We start from the raw sequence: 22,533 nt of genomic DNA, 5'->3' as shown, positions 1-22,533 counted from the left end.
GTCATGTTTTGACAATTGCATTCTGAGAAACCTGCTAGTTGTTATGACTTGTGTCCAATTCCTTAGCTTCTATTGCAAATAAAATATGATTAAAAAAAAAAAAGTACACCTGCTTGTTAACAGAAATATAGAAGAAAAAAGAAGAATATCAAATCTACCTACCTGCGCACAAACTCTTTTGGGAATGCAGCATGGTTTACTGACTTCATTCTATATATATATCTTGCTCCTAAAAGTTATTAATATCATATTTAATTTTCATGTCACTAATAAACAAATACAACATCAATAAATGAACCTTAAAAGAAAAAAAGTCGTGAAAAGGTAATAAATTATTAACGGTCTGAGTTCAAATTATGTTTTATCCATAACTGGTTATGTACCAACACTTTGAATGGCGGAAACAACAAGTTATGTCTACATTAAACTGTTCAAGGTGAATTTTAATTTTGCTAGTCATTTGTAACTGTTCATATTAAGGTCATATGAAGAATTACACATTATACTATAAAGAAATCGCAATCATATTTTCAAAATTTGCGTGAAAAACAACTGCATTTTTGCTAGAAATCAAGTCATTTTACCGTGCTCGAAAATTTAGAAACGATACTGGTAAACTTATTAATCCTTTAGATAAATCTATTCTAAAAGCTTAAGGTTACCAATTCAACACTGTAATTAGATAACTGAATATTGTTTTTATTGGTTTCAGTTTTGATTTTTTTATCAGTCAATTAAAAGGAAACTAAATATTTGTTTTATATAAATATACACATGCATGGATCTAAAATTCTGTCGATACATGTATCATGGTATTGCACAAGGTCATTTTCTTTTCTGACTGTTAATGACGTCTTTACACCAAATCCATTGAATGTTGAATGGGTACGGATGGTAATTTAGTCTTAGATGCATGATTTTTTTAAATTATTTGTTAGTGACTTTGAAATAGCTGTCAGTCAATGCGAGTACTCTCATACTAACTGTACATGTACTTATAGTGTGTGGGGTTTGTTTTTTTGGTTGGGATATACAAGTACCCGGCCACGTCCACTCAGTCTGTGTTTTTGTTATATGTATTTTTATTTGTATCCATCTGATCATGATGAGCTAAGCCTTTTTCAACTGATTGTTATTGTTCGTTCTTGTGTTGTAATGTTACACCACTGTCCCAGGTTAGGGGAGGGTTGGGATCCCGCTAACATGTTTTACCCCGCCACATTATTTTATGTATGTGCCTGTCCCAAGTCAGGAGCCAGTATTTCAGTAGTTCCCGGTTGTTGATGTGTTACATACTTGTTCTTAAACTATGCCGTTAGTTTTCTCGTTTGAATTGTTTAACATTTGTCGTTTCGGGGCCTTTTATAGCTAACTATGCGGTATGGGCTTTGTTCATTGTTGAAGGCCGTATGGTGATCTATAGTTGTTAATTTCTGTGTCATTTGGGCTCTTGTGGAGAGTTGTCTCATTAGCAATTATACCGCACCTTCTTTTTTATATTGAATAATAACTGTACATTCAATATGACAATCTTTTTTTTAAGTACACTGTACAACAATGAACACGAACTCATGTCGACATTTTCAACAACGAAACTATTTTTAAGCTCAAGATTTTTCTTTTTCAGTTGGTTTCAGATTTCCGAATTCATTTGAAAGAGACCGGTTGGAGGGATAAAACAATCATGATGAGACAAATTTATAGGCTACAGCGCCTTTTATACGTGTATAAAATAGTCTGGAAATGATGGGACCATCTTGCTGTGTCTCATTGGACATATCTTTTGTCATAACGCAGTCATTTATCATGGATGTTTTCTTCTTTCTGATGTACACAAAATATTGATTCCCGACCATTTTTCCTCAGAAAATACAGATTCAATAAATCATTGTCTAAGCAGAAAAAAATCCCGGAAGGAATAACCACTACTAGAATTCAAATACTTACACATAAATATTTTTAATGACACGTACAGTCATTGACCTTAGACTAAACGGTATTCAACACACATTGATATACGATAAAATACATGTATGATCATGTGAATAAACATGTTCACTTTTTAAACGTTTGAAGAAGTCTTGTCTTATATAATGACCCTTTGACAATGTGTGAACAATTATGTTCTTTTTTTCTTTAATGATTAAACAAACTTAATATCTGTTTAACTTTTTTTTGCACTGAAATAAGAAATATTGATGTTATCAGAGACATATTATTGTGTATTATATGTCTCTGATGTTATACATTGAAAAAAACACAATATTACAATCAAAACATAACAATTCCTTCGTACAAAGAGGGAAAAAGGGTGCTATTCTGATAAAATTTTACAACAATACAATATAATCTAAAGTTGTAAAGATTTAGCAATATAGACCCGCTCACTTTTTTAACATATTCCTCGACAAAGACATTACTCGTAGTCTGTCTAGAGGCAACTTTGTTTTTTGTTTAGTTTTTAGACTACCAATCAAATTATTTTTTTCTTCAAAATGTAACTCTATAACATGTATAAGGTAAAGGGAAAATCTGGATAAAGAATATTTTCTTTTTGTTCATCTGCTTGAACACACTATTTTCCCCATCAAATTGGGGATCAGAATATTTTTTCAGGGAAAAACAATAATCATCCCCCATTTTGTAGTTAAATGGTTGTTCGCTAATAGACCATTTTTTTTAATATCGAGTCCGAATTCCCCGACCTACCTATTGTTTAAATATTAATTTGTTCGCGCCCTTAACATGCATAACAGACCCGCCAGCGAACGCTTAAACAGCCAACAGTCAGCAATCAATCATAATATTATGCATTTTACCGACTTTTGCCTTCGGAGTATATAGTTTTTCGCCAGGTAACCTCTCTGTCATGTGAGTAAAAAAATACCCCCAACCTCTCTGTCATGTGAGTGCAGTGCAACTTTAAGAAGTTAAATCAAATCTACACTCGTTGCTATTTGGGAAAAATTATGTTTTCCAATTATTTTGTTGTGCATATAGAAAACATAAAAGAATTTTCTTATCTCAATTTGCAACAATAGTAAACTTGATTTTACTTCTTTTAGTCGCTCTTATTACTTGACCAATCATATATAGTGAAAATATTTATAAACAATTCTAAATTGAAGAAACTGTTAACGGTCTCAAAAATCAAACAGTTCACCACTCTTCTTAATTGTTATCTTTAAGTTACAAAAAATCCATTTATAATAATATAAGATGTAATTATTTTAATCTTTTGTTGGGGGTGTTTTTGTCGTTTTGTGTGGATTCTATATTCCTAGCGTTTTTTACTCTAATTTGAAATGCAGACTTCATGCCTCGTGTCACCGAAAAAAACAAACGTTAAAGCCTCGGTCACACCTTAACGGATAGCTCGAACGGACGCCTAACGGATAACTTTTCTTCAATCCGTTCATGTCCGATAGACGTCCATTCTTATCCGTTAAACGTCCGACCATATCCGTTGCATGTCCGTTTAACGTACGTTTTATCCGTCGACGTCCGTTCTGTCCGGTGGAAAATTTTGAGCATGTTCATAACTTTAAACGGACGTCCAACGGATGAAATGTCCGTTGGAATTCCGGTATGCGTCCGTTTTGTACGGTTATCGTCCTTTTCGTTTCTGTTTTGTATCTGTTGAGTGTCCGTTGTACATCCGTTGGAGGTCTGGCAGATAAATTCATCAACGGACTTCTACCGGACGTTTAACGGATAAAACGGATGATGAACGGATCTGAAACGGATAAATGCCAATTGAAAATTTCGCGTAGGAAATGACAATTATTGGTATGTCAGTTTGCTTAAGGTTCGTGAATTCTTATTATTCATAATCAATCTTAGAGTAAGGGCACGTCTTCACAATCATGCAGCTCTTATTCAGGCCAGACACTGCCCTTTGTCGGCATTTTGAAGAACAAACCAAAACCAGTTACACAGAAACATTTTGAATATTTATGAGATTTACATGTATTATCATTGTCGCCTTTAATTTTTCCGTATATCTTCTTCATCCGTTTTTTTCCGGTACGCTTCCGTTAGGTGTTCGTTTTATGCGATACTCGTCCGTTAGATGTACGTTCGAACTGTCCGTTGTGTCCGGTACGTTTCCGTTTCTCATACGTTGCATATCCGGTGTGTGTCCGATATATATACATTCGTTACGCGTCCGTTTTATTTGGTCAGTACATCATCGGACTCCTAACGGATAACAATTTTGTCAACGGACACCTTCTATTTTCATCCGTTAGGCGTCCGTTCGTGCTATCCGGTAAGGTGTGACCGAGGCTTTATGAACGAACGAATAAATTAATGAATTAACGAATATCACATAATTTGAATAATAAAATATTCTTGTGAAAATCCAATGTCTTCATCGTAAAATGACTACATTAACACATGTCATTTTCCCACAAGATATGAATTTCTTTTGAAGCATTACGATAAAAATGTTTTATCTGTTTATACATACTCCAGTCAAAATGGAGATAACACTTTGTGTTAGACAATTATTTGTCAAGGTCACGAAAGTTGATAATGCTTTAAAAGTATCACACAAATACGCCAAAAAAATCTGTAAGTGTGGTTTTAATCGGAATTTTTCATTACTGGTACTTAATGTACATACTTAGCTACTATACAGTAAGTTCTAGCATGTTTTCAATTTATATCCTGAAATTAATTTGAGAGAGAGAGAGAGAGATCACCATATTTAAATATAGACCATAATATATGTAAAAAGAAGATGTGGTATGATTGCGAAAGAGACAACTCTCCACAATCGACCAAATGACATAGAAATTAACAACTAAAGGTCAAATTACCACCTTCAACAATGAACAAAGCCCATACCGCATAGTCGTATTTTATAAATTATAATGGAATATATCATAGGCAGCTCTCTCACAAGCAGAAAATCCATAATGAAACAATACAAGATCATATAGCCTATAGGGGTATACACTACATTTGGGCAGTATGTTTTTCGGTCTTTACGTCTGTTCGTTCGTACGTTCGTTCGTTATTTTGCCCGTTCGTTCGTTCGGCCGATGATTTGTTCGTCCATTCATCCGTCTGTACCGCTTCAGATTAAAGTTTTTTAAGGTTGTCAGTAAAGGTAGCTTTTGATGAAATTAATGCCTAATAAACTTGAAATTTAGTAGACATGTTTCATATGAAATGATCTTTCTTATTTTAATGCAAAAATAAAAAGTTTTAATCCTAATTTCACGGTCCAGTGAACAAAGAAAATGAAAGAGCGAGTGATGCATCCGTGTACCATGGACATATTCTTCTAAGGAGTTACAAATAAATACGTCAAAATAACTCAGATAAAAACTTAATAAACCAGGTGCACAAGTTCACGTCCTATTGATAAGATTTGGGCAAGTTTGGTCAAATTCAATCAATTCTGTTTTTAGTCTTGGATAAAAGAAGGCTCGGACGACAACGATGACGACACTAGACAGAGTGAACCCTTCATTTTTTAGATTTGGCTACATCTTGGCGCTGTCATTCGTTGCAACAATGAGAGTGGAAACAAGTAACAAACTGATAATTGAAACACTACTAATAAAATAATAAAAAAACAATATGAAACTGTAAATTTTAGCATCTACTTGTAAATATCGTCAGGGTACTTTTATTATAAGATGCATGTTTTAAGCTGAGTATAATCAGTGTTGAAAGCCTGTGAGTTTAAGATGAAGAACTGTAATAAAGCGTTCTTCCTTTGCATGTTTTTGTTTGCTGTAAATGTATTATTTTTGGCATGTCTGGTACCCCTATCGTTCCTTTCTATTATATATTGTCACGGTGCCATTTGAACAATTACTGTTGTCAATATTGCCAATAAATAAATATATTGTATGATATAAAATTTCTCCATAAATGAAACAGATATCAAGCATGTGCCTGTCCCAAGTCTGGAATTGGTTGTCGTTTGTTGCTGTATAGGTCTCTCTTTTTTTGTTTTTCGCTCATTGTTTTGTGTATAAATCAGGTCTTAAATATTCTCGTTTGAATCGTTTTGTGTAGTTATGTCATTCGGGACCTTTTATAGCTATGTTGTATACATGTGGTTTCGTCGATGTGGAGAGTTATACGATGGCTTCTCCGTCATTAAAAGGGGTCGTCTCATTTGCAACCAATACCACAATCTCTAATATTTAATACCAAACAGCAAAAAACAAAAAAACAACAGACAAATATAAATGGGGTCAATGCACGAGTACCTACGAAAAGAGACTACAGAAAATAGACTTTCAACAATAGATTTGTTTATAAATTCCATTAACATGAAAAATACAACAACAAAGACAACCAATAACGACCCAATCACAGGGCTATGTACATTCTCGTGTGGCGGGTTAAACTAGCTTTGGAGACATGACCCATTTCACTTTTAAATCTCGTTCATGCAGTTGAAAAGCAAAAGTTACAGATGTATTTTTGTTTTAATCATCAGCTACATATATACGTAACGAAATATTGATAACGTAAGCCTTTGACGAAGATTTCATTAGGACCCTCGGTGGCTGAGTGGTCTTTGTAGTTCTACTATTGTACCACTAGCCTGTCATCACTGGTGTTATGAGTTCAAACCTTATACAAACTAGTAGCATATGCGCTCGACTACAACCTTACGAAGGTCGGTAGGTCTCTCTTGACACTCCGGCTACCTCCAACAATAAAAACTGAACGCCACGAAATAGACAATACTGTTAATTAAAAAGGGGCGTGTCCAACCAATTAATCAATCAAACTCTCAGAGATTTAGACATAAGAGCGTTTACAATAAGGATAACTCCAAAAGTATTTGACCTGCGCAGTTTTTATAACCCCGAGATATGCATGTAACATTTGACATACAACTAAACCTGATGAAAATTGTAAGTGCGAGAATTCTTGCATCATCTTCATGTCCAAGGAACATAATTGCCCTAGTAAGACTGAGTTTTAAAATGTTGCATCAATCATCAATTATACATGATTGTATTTGTGTAAGAACAGTCGAAATACTAAAATAATTTTGCATATTTTATTTTTTTTCATTAAAATAACCCTATCAATATAAATAGAAGTTCAACCTCAAAATTTGCTCATTTCATTTAAAATCTAACCGTCCGTTTTCTTATATATGAATTGATGGCTGAAGACCACCATATTATCTTTACATAAATAAGTAGTACCAAAGTAAGATTGAATAATATATTTATTGTTTTTTGTCACAAAGCAAAGTCGGTATATGGAAATGCTGATTTCCGCATACAATTCTCCATAAATTTTGATTTGACACAAGATATTTCGTAGTCATAGTAACAACAAATGATACCCGATGTCTGTGTCCTTGACACATGCACGTGTTTTTGGCACAACATTCATTAAGTACGCCCAAGACCAACAACTCTGGAAGCTGATAACAACCATAAAAAACGTAAGCCTCCATGTTAGATATTTTGCACCACGTTAAAAAAAAATACCATTTATGCTTTATTGTCTCATGCCTGATTAGCAATGGCTACATATTTACTTCAAGTGAGCTTGAACGACTGATATTTATCGAGTTTGATGAATTCGCCGTATCGTAATCTTACCCATATGGGTAATATTTAGAAAAGCATGTACTGAAACGTTATTATTTGTTGACGATCCCTTACCTATGGAAAATGATGTGACGGTATATTTACTGTGGGTTACGGACAATGAACCTATTCTTTATGATAGTCCATAGTTTCTAAATCCGTGCAAATTTGGGTAGAAACAACAACCAAAATCTCCCCTTCTATTTCAAAATCATGCAAACAAACACTCGTAATAAACTATGACAGTGCTCAAAACTGAAATAATTTATAAAATACAACTAAAATCAAATAATGATTATTTTTGTTTGTTTCATAATGTTGTTAGTTATGATAGAAACAAGGTTTATCTGTCATATGTTATCCAGTGTCTTTTTAAAGTAAATTAAATTTTCTGAATTCTTTAGTACGGATATACTAGAAAAAAAAGCAAACAATTTTATTTTATTATAATTCAATTATTACATTAAGGGACGGAATAGCCTTAACAATTATAAACATTCCAAAAATATATTCCATGCATAACACCAACAGTAGCAGAAATAGGGACCGAAAAAACAATACATAACTTACCATTTTCTATAAATTCTTCAGTTACTATCAAAACATTAAAAAGAATGGCAAAAAAAGAACTAAGAAACATACGGACTAGATTATATTGTTTTTACGTAATAATGTTCATAACATCAAATCACGCGTAAAATCGAAATAATAACATTTAGTTTTTAATATAAAAAATTGTATCATGTTATCACATAATCTGACATCTATTCTAATCACGACGTTGTAAAACTCGTGCAACTTAACAAATTTTATTAAAAATATTCATGTTCTTTGAAATGTTTTACATCAGGGCTATCGACACAGAAGTTGTTCGATTGGATTTCCTTCACGTTTGATCTAGAACGATGTCGGAATTTACATGGGCAATTTCCGGCAAGAGGGACATAAAAAGTATCAACACCTTTGAATCGTCGCTAGAATCAGCCACCACATAGTTGTAAAACTTGGAGCACATTTCAAAAGGTGAGATATGATATAAATTTATTGCATAATGATATAATGTATCTATACCATCATGTAAAATATTTTAATAATTTGGACTTATTACCATACAAAGGACAGGTACAGTGTTTTTTTTATCTTATAAAGTGCTACAGAAAAAGGGAGGTGCACGGCGCACTGGCAAATATCATTAATGCGTGCACATATGTTTTATTTATCTTTTATGTGTGCTTTTCAATTTTCTTAAACAGTAAATATTAGCATTTTTCAAAATTATGAGTTTTCCAGGAATGTTTTATTGCATTTCTACTGCCGAATAAATTTCGGATTGGACGAAGTTTTGTATGAAAAAAAAGAAATTCGGGTAAATGTCAATTAGACAGCAACACAACGACAAAAAGACTTTCCAACAATCGTCTCGAATCAAAACAAGTTTATGATATATTAGTGGAATTATAACTGAAATGAATGCCAATGAAATATATAAGAATAAGTAATTTATTTCATCAAGCATCATGGCTTAAAATTTGAAAACAAATTCGGCACAATAACTGAATTGAATCGGAAGCAATGATTGTATTGACTTTCTTTCAAAAGAGTTAAGGAGAATACGTATATTCAACTAATTATAATTTACCAAACAGACATTTGAAAGTATATGTATATACAAACAGTATCTTGCATCAAAATTGCTTGCCAAAATTGGTAACCTTAGTTAAGAATGATTGGTTATCTTGTTTTTGTTTTTTTGTCGGAAATTCTTTTTTTTTTCATCATTTAGAGTCATAATTTGTGATTCTTTTTATAATTCTATTACATATAGTTTAAGGCATTTGTTTAATTTAATAAAATCATTGTAATGTTTATATAATTTTTAGAGGAAAACATAATGATCAATTGATTAATTTATGAAAATTGGAGTGAGACATCTCCCGCCTAATTGACCATGGCTTATATCACAAAAAAAGAAGACTTTTTTTTCTAATTTTTGTATTTCTGTAATTGAAATACCATCAATCTGTAACAGTTTAAAAAAAAAGTCTCAAACAGAGGAGCCAATATCCTTAACTAAGTTTATACTATATATATATACTGAACTAGTAACATATTTGTTTAGGGGCGGGAGTTTCTCGCTACATTGAAGACTCATTGGTGGCCTTCGACTGTTGGCTGCTCTAGGTCGGGTTTTTGTCTCTTTGACACATTCCCCATTTCCATTCTCAATTTTATGATAGTTCGTCATGTGAAAAAAATGTGCTTATATCTATTGAATAGAACTTCTGTAATGTCAATAGTTTAAACTCTAAATTTTGTTAAAAACAAAATACTTTTATTTATCTTATGAACCCGACCAGTTTACAGCGTGTGAGTAGAAGTTGCCATTAGGAATTTTAAGCATGGAGCGTACAATGCATCGATTGGCTAACAACGTTCTTTAAAAATGATTTTCAACCAATGAACAACAAGCTTTTATATTTCCTATTTTAGAAAAATGAAATTAATCATATTACTTTAGATTCTGGCACAGAGAATGACAAATGCGTGTATAATATTATAAATATTTATTAATGATTTGTATGATTCTTTCAAAGTGATTGTTTTAGTATTTCTCTTTTTTTTTTTCAGGTGGACCAAATATGAATTCTATAATCATTTCCGTATTTTGCTTTCTTCTCATATCCGGTATACAATGCATGCGTAAGTACATAACGAGTTATCTAATTATCAATATATTGTTTACTCATACATATTCTTAGTATTATAAATGTATTTACACGAATTTAAGGGGGTACACCTTGGTTCAGGGAGATAACTCTTTAAATCGGTTATGTAAAAGTCAAGTTTCATCTGTAACAGATTGAAAATAATCTATGTAACCAAGAAGCTTGTAATGTATTTATGACAATGGTAAACACAAATGTACTGTTGTCTCTAAGTGTTATTTCCCTTAACCTAAGGATTAAGTTTTCTTTAAATAGTACTTTGCTGGTGTATGTTTGTTTGTTTTGGTTTTGGTTTGACTTTGTTTAAAATATTCTTTCACATCAGTTTTAATTTTTTTTCATTTTCATTTTTTTTGGTCATTTTCTAGTATTATATAGTTTCATAATGAATAAAATGATTTTAATTAGATCGAGGAGCTTTGATAAGAGCCGTTATCTGGACCCTAAAATCTCAAATTAGCACAATTCCTATGCACATTAGGAAAGGATGCTTCTCTTTGTTGACATGTAATAAAAAAAACCCGCATATTTAGAGACTTTGGTAAAAAAACATCAACTTAGGTGTTATGAATATGTCAAAATTGACCTATATTTTAATCATACAGTGACACTTTTGTTACGTTTTAAACTGAAAAGGCATGTGAATGCGCCGTTCCCACATTCAGAGGGGGTTCATAGTGGGAGTATAAGGAACCCGGGCCCTTCTTATAAAACTAAGGTTAATGCAAAGACTTGTTTCCAAGTCCTACTCTGAAAATTCTGAAAAAGAAGAACAACAAAAAAACGTTGCGAATAGCTTTCTTACATAAGTATGGATAAAATTTGTGTAACGATTCTTTGTTAACAATTTTTTTTTTATATCAAATCATTTGTTTTATATAAAATTGTCATAGTTTAAGGAAAACCAGATTTTGTTGTTGTATATGTTAGCGGCAATAAGTGAAATTATGTGTGCCTGCACACATTTTTCAGGATTTAAGCTTAAATCCTAGGATTTAAGACTAATGCCTAACATTAATTAGGCAATAGACTTACTGCCTAGGCGTTAGCTTATTGCCTAGGATTTAAGCTTAATGCCTAATTTCACTTATTGCCGCTAACATATATATATGCAAATCATATACAAAAAATATTCATCGGTGATTTTTTTCATAAAAATTGTAAAAATGAAACAATTTTTAAAAGAGGGTTTACATGTTTTCAATATAACGATTCTATCAGTCGAAAAATTCATTTTTTCCCCAACAAGTCACAGCCAAAAAATAATAATATTTTATATTATGGACGACATTACCTGTCCTGTATCTGTATTGGATGCCCTTAATTTAAAATTTCTTCTTTTGAATGATGCTTAGCTCCTCCAAAAGGCATGTCCATGCCTATGCCAGGTGGAGGTGGTGGTAAAATGATGGGTGGCGGAATGCCAATGCCTAAGGATGGTGGTATGATGATGATGGGTGGCATGATGCCTATGGGTGGAATGCCAATGCCGATGGGCGGTATGCCTATGGGAGGTAAAGGTGGAATGCCAATGCCACCAGGAGGAAAACCAATGCCAATGGGAGGAATGCCGATGCCAATGGGAGGTATGCCGATGCCAATGGGAGGTATGCAGATGCCAATGATGGGCGGTGGTATGCCAATGATGGCTGGAGGTATGCCAATGATGGGAGGTATGATGGGTGGTATGCCAATGATGGGTATTATGCCAATGATGGGTGGTATGCCAATGGGAGGTATGATGGGTGGAATGCCAATGATGGGTGGTATGCCTATGATGGGTGGAATGCCAATGGGTGGTATGATGGGTGGAGCCGCCGCCGCAGGTGGAGAGACAGAGTATGAACCCCCAGAACCAGCTGCGCCTGCTACACCAGCTGCAAGTACTACTCCACCAGCGGAAGCAGCTCCTGGTGCAGGTGCAGGTGGTATGCCAGCTGGAGGAACACCAATGCCAATGGGAGGTATGATGATGATGATGGCCAAAATGCCTGGTGGTAAAATGCAACCAATGGGAATGATGCCAATGGGTGGTATGCCAATGGGTGGAATGCCAATGGGAGGTATGCCAATGGGTGGAAAAGGTGGAATGCCAATGGGAATGATGCCAATGGGTGGTATGCCAATGGGTGGAATGCCTATGGGAGGTATGCCAATGGGTGGAAAAGGTGGAATGCCAATGGGAATGATGCCAATGGGGGGAAAAGGTGGTATGTCAATGGAAATGATGTCAATGGGTGGTATGCCAATGGGTGGAATGCCAATGGGAGGTATGCCAATGGGTGGAAAAGGTGGAATGCCAATGGGAATGATGCCAATGGGTGGAAAAGGTGGAATGCCAATGGGTGGTATGCCAATGGGTGGCATGCCAATGGGAATGATGCCAATGGGTGGAAAAGGTGGAATGCCAATGGGTGGAATGCCAATGGGAGGTATGCCAATGGGTGGCATGCCAATGGGAATGATGCCAATGGGTGGAAAAGGTGGAATGCCAATGGGAGGTATGCCAATGGGAATGATGCCAATGAGTGGAATGCCAATGGGAGGTATGCCAATGGGTGGAAAAGGTGGAATGCCAATGGGTGGCGAAATGTCTATTGAAGGAATGCCTATGGGAGGAAAAGGCGGTATGCCAATGGGTGGAATGTCTATGGGTGGAAAAGGTGGTATGTCAATGGGGGGAATGCCAATGGGTGAAATGTCTATAGAAGGAATGCCTATGGGAGGAAAAGGTGGTATGCCTATGCCAATGGGTGGAATGCCAATGGGTGGTATGCCGATGGGTGGTATGCCGATGGGTGGAATGCCGATGGGCGGTATGCCGATGGGAGGGAAGGGTGGTATGCCAATGGGTGGAATACCAATGCCAATGGGTGGTATGCCTATGGGAGGTAAAGGTGGAATGCCGATGGGAGGAAAAGGCGGTATGCCTATGCCAATGGGTGGAATGCCAATGCCAATGAGTGGAATGCCGATGGGTGGTATGCCAATGGGAGGAATGCCGATGGGAGGAAAAGGTGGTATGCCAATGGGTGGAATGCCATCAATGATGCCAATGGGTGGAAAAAAAAGTAAGTGTTTATATTATTTATATAAAGAAAGATGTAATGATTATTAATTTCACGTTTACTGGTTAGAGTTGAATTTAACTAATAATGATTTTTACAAACTTTTATTAGACTATTATTTATGAATTGTTTACAATGGAATGACTACATCATAAAATAATAAAACAACTTATACGTAAATGCTTCATCCTTATAATTATAAACGCAAACATTTGCAAATATTTGTTAGCAATATTTAATAAGTTGTTCAATCTAAGGTTTGCATGTCTTTACTAAAGATTGCACCGCTATTTCGAACTACTGAAATCAATCAATATTGAATTGATGCAATTAAGCTGAGAAAAAACATACCTCAACAATACGAATCCAACCAATGCAGATCCAGCTCCACATGTACAAATGTAGCATCCGTCGTGTTTGCCATGTCAGAATAAATCCGTTTATTAGTAAAAGCATTGATTTTTTTAATCTGTTAACCACTGATGCCTCCAATTCAATTGTGTTCTTATTGCTGTATTGTCATTCGCGTACGTATTATTGTATACCGTTGTTCGTCTGTCCGTCGCCTGGGATTAACTTAAACATGATTTTTATCCATGATAATGAAACCGTGATGAATTGTTTATATCTATTGATGTATAGTTGTCTTCATGCCATTTTGTACTGTTGTCTCCCTTAACTACAATTTTTGTTTTATTTTGCAGGATATAAGAGATATGCATCGAAAGGTAAATGGTCTACTACAACTGTTAGCTTAAACAACGATTCATGGAACAATTTGAAACTCTTAACTTAAGTGAAATGTCAAGTTTGGCAAACAATGAATACAACACTTTATAAATTTCAAGCATTCGAATTGCTTTTCTGGATTAACCATCACCAGGAACGTTGGAAGTCGAGTGTTTGAAAGTCAAGGATGTATAAGAACCGAAAGATTTGATTGGCTAAAGAACCGAAAGATTTGATTGGCTATATGACCAAAAAGGACATAAAATAATAACAGTTGGGACATTATGAATTTGTTGGTGCTTCATAAAACAAATTTCGAAATCGAAGGGTACTATCTAACTTAACTTGAGTTCATAGTCCATTTGATATAGTTGCTAGAACGAATAGTTACTATACGTTAAGATCGTTAACTGTAGAGATTAATCAATTTCTCTCATCGGCAATGCAACCATTGACATTCTACTCACAGGCATTTAAGTATTTCACCCATATGCATTTACGTTAAGCACCAAAATTCCAAGTATAACGTTTAACATTGGCATGTTTCCCCTATGCATTGACGTTTAACATTGGTTTGTTACCCATATGCATTGACGTTTAACATCTGCATTTTACCAATGGGCTTTGGCGTTTAACAAAAACTATGTGATTACAATTCTTTCAAGTAACTTTTCATTCCAAATAACCTTTTTTGTTGGGATTTTATTTTTTAATATTCTTTTCACTCTCTCTCTTTTATCTTATGAAAAAAGGTGGGATGATATCCATGTAAAATGTTTCACCAAATAATATCCAAAATATATACGCACTGTTATGTCATGTTCAGGTGGAAACGACAGTGGTGTTTATTTTATGTCTTTTTGAGGTAATTTTGACGAAAATTTCTTGTTTTTTACGAAGATGGTAATAATAACGACCATCAGAAATAAAAACAAAATGACTAGATAACAGTAAAAAAACACCTTCATATTCATTCAAAAAGATAGTTTAAATATTTTTTTTTCATTTATCGTCAATCTAAATTTATTTATACGTGCTACATGTATTACAGGTAAAACCGGTGGCATGATGGCTGGTAAAGGAATGGGAATGATGGGAGGTGGTATGGGCGGAGCTAAAGGTATGGGCATGATGGAAGGTGGTATGGGCGGAGCTAAAGGAATGGGCATGATGGAAGGTGGTATGGGCGGAGCTAAAGGTATGGGCATGCCAATGATGATGATGATGCCGAAAATGGGAGGAGGAAAAGGAATGGGGATGACGGAAGGTGGTATGGGAGGAGGAAAAGGAATGGGCATGCCAATGATGATGCCTGAGATGGGTGGAAAAGCAATGCCAACGATGATGCCTGAGATGGGTGGAAAGGGAATGCCAATGATGATGCCTGAGATGGGCGGAAAAGGAATGCCAACGATGATGCCTGAGATGGGTGGAAAGGGAATGGGTATGATGATGCCAATGATGATGATGATGCCAGAGATGGGAGGAAAAGGCATGGGAATGCCAATGATGATGCCAGAGATGGGAGGAAAAGGTATGGGAATGCCAATGATGATGCCAGATATGGGTGGAAAAGGAATGGGAATGCCAATGATGATGCCAGAGATGGGAGGAAAAGGCATGGGAATGCCAATGATGATGTCAGAGATGGGAGGAAAAGGCATGGGAATGCCAATGATGATGCCAGAGATGGGTGGAAAAGGAATGGGTATGATGATGCCTGAGATGGGTGGAAAGGGAATGCCAACGATGATGCCAGAGATGGGAGGTAAAGGAATGGGTATGATGATGCCTGAAATGGGTGGAAAGGGAATGGGCATGATGGAAGGTGGAATGGGAGGAGGCAAAGGCATGGGAATGCCAATGATGATGATGATGCCAGAGATGGGAGGAAAAGGAATGGGCATGATGGAAAAAATGATGATGATGATGCCTGAAATGGGCGGAAAAGGAATGGGTATGATGATGCCTGAAATGAGCGGAAAAGGAATGGGAATGATGATGCCTGAAATGGGTGGAAAAGGAATGGGTATGATGATGCCTGAGATGGGCAGGAAAAAAATGAGTATGATGGAAAAAATGATGATGATGATGCCAGAGATGGGAGGAAAAGGAAAGGGCATGATGGATCAAGGAATGGGTATGCCGATGATGATGCCTGAAATGGGCGGAAAAGGAATGGGTATGATGATGCCTGAGATGGGTGGAAAAGGCATGGGTATGATGGAAAAAATGATGATGATGATGCCTGAGATGGGAGGAAAAGGAATGGGTATGCCAATGATGATGCCTGAAATGGGCGGGAAAGGAATGGGTATGATGATGCCTGAGATGGGTGGAAAAGGCATGAGTATGATGGAAAAAATGATGATGATGATGATGCCTGAGATGGGAGGAAAAGGAATGGGCATGATGGAAGGTGGAATGGGTGGTAAAGACATGGGTATGATGATGATGCCTAAAATGGAAATGATGGGAGGAAAAGGAATGGGAATGATGGAAATGCCAATGTCTATGCCAATGCCAATGATGGATGGAGGAATGGGTGGCAAAGAAATGCCAATGTCTATGCCAATGATGAAAGGTGGTATGCCAATGCCAATGATGGGTGGCAAAGAAATGCCAATGTCTATGCCAATGATGAAAGGTGGTATGCCAATGCCAATGATGGGTGGCAAAGAAATTCCAATGTCTATGCCAATGATGAAAGGTGGTATGCCTATGCCAATGATGGGTGGCAAAGAAATGCCAATGTCTATGCCAATGATGAAAGGTGGTATGCCTATGCCAATGATGGGTGGCAAAGAAATGCCAATGTCTATGCCAATGATGAAAGGTGGTATGCCAATGCCAATGATGGGAGGAGGAATGGGTGGCAAAGAAATGCCAATGTCTATGCCAATGATGCCAAGCAAAATGATGGAAATGATGCCAATGATGGGAGGTGGAAAAGGTTGGTCGTCAGTATAGTCATATAATTCAAATTTGGATGTAACACGTCATCTGATTAGCTGACAGTGTTTTGTCTAACAGCTTATAGACATAATTTTGTAATGTCACCATGACATCATCAATGTTTTTTCGTGATTTACACCGGCTTAAAATAGAATTTAGAATTAAATAATTAGAAATGTAAGGAATGACTGTTATATTTTTTATGAAATAACATAAAAAATAGGGTTCATATTTTAAAATAACCGGCAACACAGGTTATACAGTATGAACCACATTTTTGATGTTATTTCTTCATAGACAGAAAAAATATTGCAGTCATTCCATAAATAGAGAATACAAACAAATATTCATTTTCAACTTCATGTTAGTTCTAGATGTATGTCTTCTCACTGACTTATCCAAAGTTAGTTGACAATTATGAACTCATCTATCCTATTGATCTTAAAACACAAAAATATAACTAATTTTGAGTTTGTTTTACAAAATTACTCAAACTTAAAATTGAAAGTAAAGATTGTTCAACATTTAGACAAAAAAGATTGAAAACAACAACATTGTAAAACATTCTATTCATTTGTCATATTCGTCAGAAGTACCTCCATATGAAATAAAAACACCAGATTTGATACGGTATTCGTGGTTTTATAAATGTTAAAAACCTTGATTGGAAAAGAATAAGAAAAAAAGTCATAATGGCAATGACCCTGCTAACCTTTGTGTACTAGAAGCACAAAAGTCAAAGACAAACAACAATACACAAAACACAACATATAAAACTAAAGACTGAGCAACCCGAATCCGACCAAAACTGGTGGTGATCTCAGTTGTTAAGATTCTGCTTCTTACGTGGCACCCGTACCATTTATTACCCTCATATGAAACCCTTAAACGAATCTAATCATCAATTTTAATAATTGTTGACTGACGCCGATGATAACTTCCGTCACCGCTGTCATAGAATTCGTTATTTATGTTCACAGTCAAATAAAACATTTTATTGGCTTTTGCTTTGTACATTGTTTTGCTTCTTATCCGCTAGTTTGTAAACAGTTTTGGTACAAGTTCTACTTATGAATAAGCGTATTCGCATTACATGATGCCTTTTTTGCGTTTTACAGAGTAGAAAATAACTGCCCAAATATAAAAGAGAAAACTAGACAAAATTAAAAAAAAAAAAGAAAAAGGGAGTACTAGAATATAAAGAATAGAGAATAGTATCTATAAATAGAAAAAGGAAAAATAAAGAAAGAAAGAACATAAAACGATGGGGTGCTAGAATATAAAGAATAACGAACACAGTAAAATGGGCTCCCAGTTAGATCCTCCTGTATGGCATACGAGATCATTTGTATGTGATGGCATACACTCCCCTCATAAATTTAATCATCTAAAAATATCAGGTTGTTAAATATATACTGTTTTTTTTGTTGCTGTTATTGTATACAATGTTTTTATACTAATGTCTTTTCTTTTGTAGGAGTGTATTAAGAATTCATACAGTCAAAATCAACGATAACACCTGAAGACTTTCGAATTGTTATGTCAACATAAAAATGCCAAAGTGTCCCTTTATGTTTTGTTTATGTTATATTTTGTATATCTTATGAATGTGCTCCAGTTTGTTTGTTAATTTACTTAGTAAATGCTGCAAAAATATGTTTTGTACTTAATTTGCTAATTCCATACTATACAGGTCATATTGTCACAAGATGATATACATATTCAAATACGAGCACACTTTTGATGTAAACCTAATTAAATCAGCTGATAATCATTTCAATAAATAATTTTAGACTTATCGTTTTAAAATCAAATTATACAACGATCCATAATGCGCATATGCATGGTATTGTAAAGTATTGGACAATTAATAAAATTAATAAAAGGGTTCGGTTTCCGTCTTTGGTACCAGTACATCATCTAAAAAAAGGACTACTCAAAGAAATGTCAATCCTATCTGACACTAATATATACTCTTAAGTACGACAATAACAATCAAAACCAAGGAATAAACAAAGACTCACAAAACCAAAGGACATTTACATAAACAATTATAAATAATAATTAAGAAACAACACGAACTCCACTAAAAACCGGGAGTAAAATCAGGTGCTCCAGAAGGGTACGCATTTCCTGCACCGTATACGACATCCGCAATGACAACAGTAGTCGAACGCTGTTCATTAGTTATCAATATATTGAGCAAAATCTAATCTAGAACACTAAACAAAACCAAGTAAAACACATCAACTACAATTGGAAAATAACGGAGCAACAGAAATAATGAACTGCAACAATAACAAACGTCAGCTTACATAAAAACGGACTATTTGATAACATCTTAAATATTCCTGACTTGGTACGAGACATTTAAAAAATAAATTGTTGGTTGAACCTTTTTTAAGACAGGAGATGATTTATCGCATGTAAATACCTTGTAAATCATTTATTGGTCATGGCTGTATATGTCTAAACAAGATAAAATTTTCTAATAATTCAGCTAGCAATTCCAAAGACTGTCAGAACATCAAAAATTGTAATGTAATGGAGAAAATGTCCAAAGTTTTCGAAATTCAACTTAAATGTAGCGAAAATAAATAGAGTTTGACCAATAGATTCTCAAATAAGAAAGAATTATAAAAAGTATGATAACAACCAACAAGTACAAAGAAATAATGAAAATATGACGAGATCATGATAGAATAAATTTTTTTTTTTTTTTTTTATTTTTTTTTAACATTTATAACATTATCGTGTTTATTATTTACTGTGATCAAGTGATAATAGTGATCAACAATTTATTTTTCTATTCCATTCTTTTAGAAACTAATTTGTTGTATTCAATTCAGTCTATCTTTTTTAAAGATCTAAGATGCCCGTAGCTTGCTCAAAATTAACATTTGAGATATTGAATGCTATCGCACAAATTGCAAAAGGGAAAGACGGTATTATACCGTTGTTCGAACTCGTAGATCAATTTTGAAAATTAAAACAAAAGGAGCAAATCGTTATAACTACATACTGATGTGTACCAACTGCGAGGACAGTGAAAGCCTCACTACTACCTGAATACATCTGGCATCATCTTTCCTGAACTTCCAGACATGATACAACAAATATGACACGGTACATAGTGGTAAGTTCATGATGAAAAATCGCGATTTATCGTTCTTGAATTAAAACACGCATATCATCGTTAGTACTGATTTTTAAAATCTTTGTCATGTGCTCAAACATCTCGAGAAATCCATTTAAAGTGAGGCCTTTCAGTTGAAATGAAAATATTTTTTTAATTTTATCTTATACAAGGACAACTATTTATTTGTATTTCAGAGCTACATAAACATCACGATAGCTTTGATAGATGATATTTTGTGCTAGGAAAACACAAACTATTCTTATGTTTTAAAATCTTAGTTAGAGAAAAAAATGCATTTTGAATTGGAATCTTACTATCCTTTAAATGTGACAAATATTGTTGTAAATAACTGAGTGGACAAAGAAATAAAGAAAACTCACAACCACAATAAAGCTAATAGAAAGGACAGTTTTGTTGAAAATCTATCAGTCATCTATCCTCCCTTTTTATTCATTTTTCTAAATAAGTTGACTTCATGTCTTCAAAACGTTACTAAATTGTTGTGTGTTCTACAGAACGTATGGGGCTACATTGGTCAACTAAAGGCCATCAATTGGCGTAGCAGACATCCCAATGGACGTTGAACAAGGCCCAGAACGAGACTTGTCCGGTATTAATTTATAACTGTGTCACTAATGGACGGATTTTGGTTTCATTCTAATGTACATGACATCAAAGAAGAGCAACTCACTCATATTATCATATTCCAATGTAAATATGATACTTAAACATGTTGATCATATTTCTATGGTTCAACACATGGTGGTTGTGAACACCCAATTAACTGAATCAAATCTACCAATTGTAAAATAAATGGATTCCTTTCTCAAGTGACAATCTAGATGAAAGGTTTTAACTTTATCTATTTAAAAATACACTATCGAAAATCAAGTACACTCAATTATGCGTATGGCGTGCCAGATTATAACCTTGTATCATTCATCAGGTTGTTAATCGATGGCAGTGGTGCTTATCGGAAAGTATCATCAGCAGGTTTGTTTATGAAAAAAAATATGTTTAATTATTTAAAACAACAAAATGAACAAACCGTTGCTTGTATTCCTGATCATAGGTTGCTCTATCGGTTCTGTCACAATTGAATTGAATTAAGGTTTATGTACCCTTCTGTATCCATTTTTGTAAGAATTTTTCAAACCTCAATTGTATCAAAACTACAGATATAATGAATAATAGAGATAGGCCATTTTGTACATATTCCAAGGGGAAACTTGATGCAAAGCATTATATTTTTACTGTTTCATTGCATTTAATAGAAAAAGAGGACTTTGTGGCAAATAAATCAAGATTTTTATAGAAAATCCACAGCCTTTAATACAGAGATTTTTGTTATAAAATTTGAATCATAAATTACTCACTTGATTTTCTATGATGTGCTAGTCTTTATTTTTTACAAAAAGTTCTAAGCAACCTGTAAATTCCAAAACACCTCGTGCTGAGTCACTAAAGTCGAGCGCACCCTAAAAGGTGTACTTGATTTTGACCATATTTATATTTGTTTTAACCAATAACTACATTTATAAACTTGTTTTAAGGAAATCAATGCTAGCACTGCATGCAATAATCCTATATCTATCAGTCATCAAATTGCCAAATATGAGAATACAAGGATAAAAGCTGTGGATTTTCTATAAAAATCTGGATTTATTTGCCACAAAGTCCTCTTTTTCTATTAAATGCAATAGAACAGTAAAAAATAATGCTTTGCATTACGTTTCCCCTTTGAATATGAACAAAATGGCCTATCTCTATTATTCATTATATCTGTAGTTTTGATACAGTTGAAGTTTGAAAAGTTCTTACAAAAATGGCTACAGAAGGGTACATAAACCTTAATGTCAATATCTAACGCTCTTCAACTTCGTGTTTGATTTGGATTTATAGCTTTTTTATTTACGAACCACTAGTAATTTTAATGTAAAAAAAACCGCGCGTGTAATGCAACAAATTATAAACCGGTTTTCTTGGACGAGTTTTTATCAACATTTGACTTATCAACTTCTAACCTCTCACTAAAGAATATTTCATAAAGAGACACGAGTTTCGTGCGTTCTATTAAATAACGACGATATTTCATCACCAATGATATCATAAAAGTACTGAAAACATATAATCTTTAACCGTTTTATCGACAATTCGTGTAAAGACATGAATCGTTATTGCGTTGTTCTCTGGTTTAACAACTTTCAACCATAATCAATAAAAATAATTTCTTGTTTTTTGCATTTTATCATTTTAATTTTCATTGTATTACATATGTTTTAGTTGTATACATCTGGTGTACTTACCATGTAAATAAAACGAAACAAGAATCA

At 34.4% G+C, this 22,533-nt stretch overlaps 1 protein-coding gene across 1 annotated transcript; it reads left to right on the top strand.

The window, feature by feature from the left end:
* The first annotated feature begins 8,432 nt into the window (after window positions 1-8,432).
* LOC134681384 (elastin-like) lies at window positions 8,433-18,764 on the top strand. The gene is made up of 6 exons (XM_063540988.1): window positions 8,433-8,606; window positions 10,212-10,283; window positions 11,665-13,380; window positions 14,082-14,105; window positions 15,158-17,059; window positions 18,539-18,764. The coding sequence occupies exons 2-6, from the start codon at window positions 10,223-10,225 to the stop codon at window positions 18,547-18,549; spliced, it is 3,714 nt and encodes a 1,237-aa protein (XP_063397058.1). The 5' UTR covers window positions 8,433-8,606; window positions 10,212-10,222; the 3' UTR covers window positions 18,550-18,764.
* The last annotated feature ends 3,769 nt before the right edge of the window (window positions 18,765-22,533 follow it).

Source organism: Mytilus trossulus, chromosome 8 (assembly GCF_036588685.1).
Source record: "Mytilus trossulus isolate FHL-02 chromosome 8, PNRI_Mtr1.1.1.hap1, whole genome shotgun sequence".
Lineage (NCBI taxonomy): Eukaryota > Metazoa > Mollusca > Bivalvia > Mytilida > Mytilidae > Mytilus > Mytilus trossulus.
Note: the sequence above shows the minus strand (reverse complement) of the source record. Positions and strands in the feature narration are given on the sequence as shown.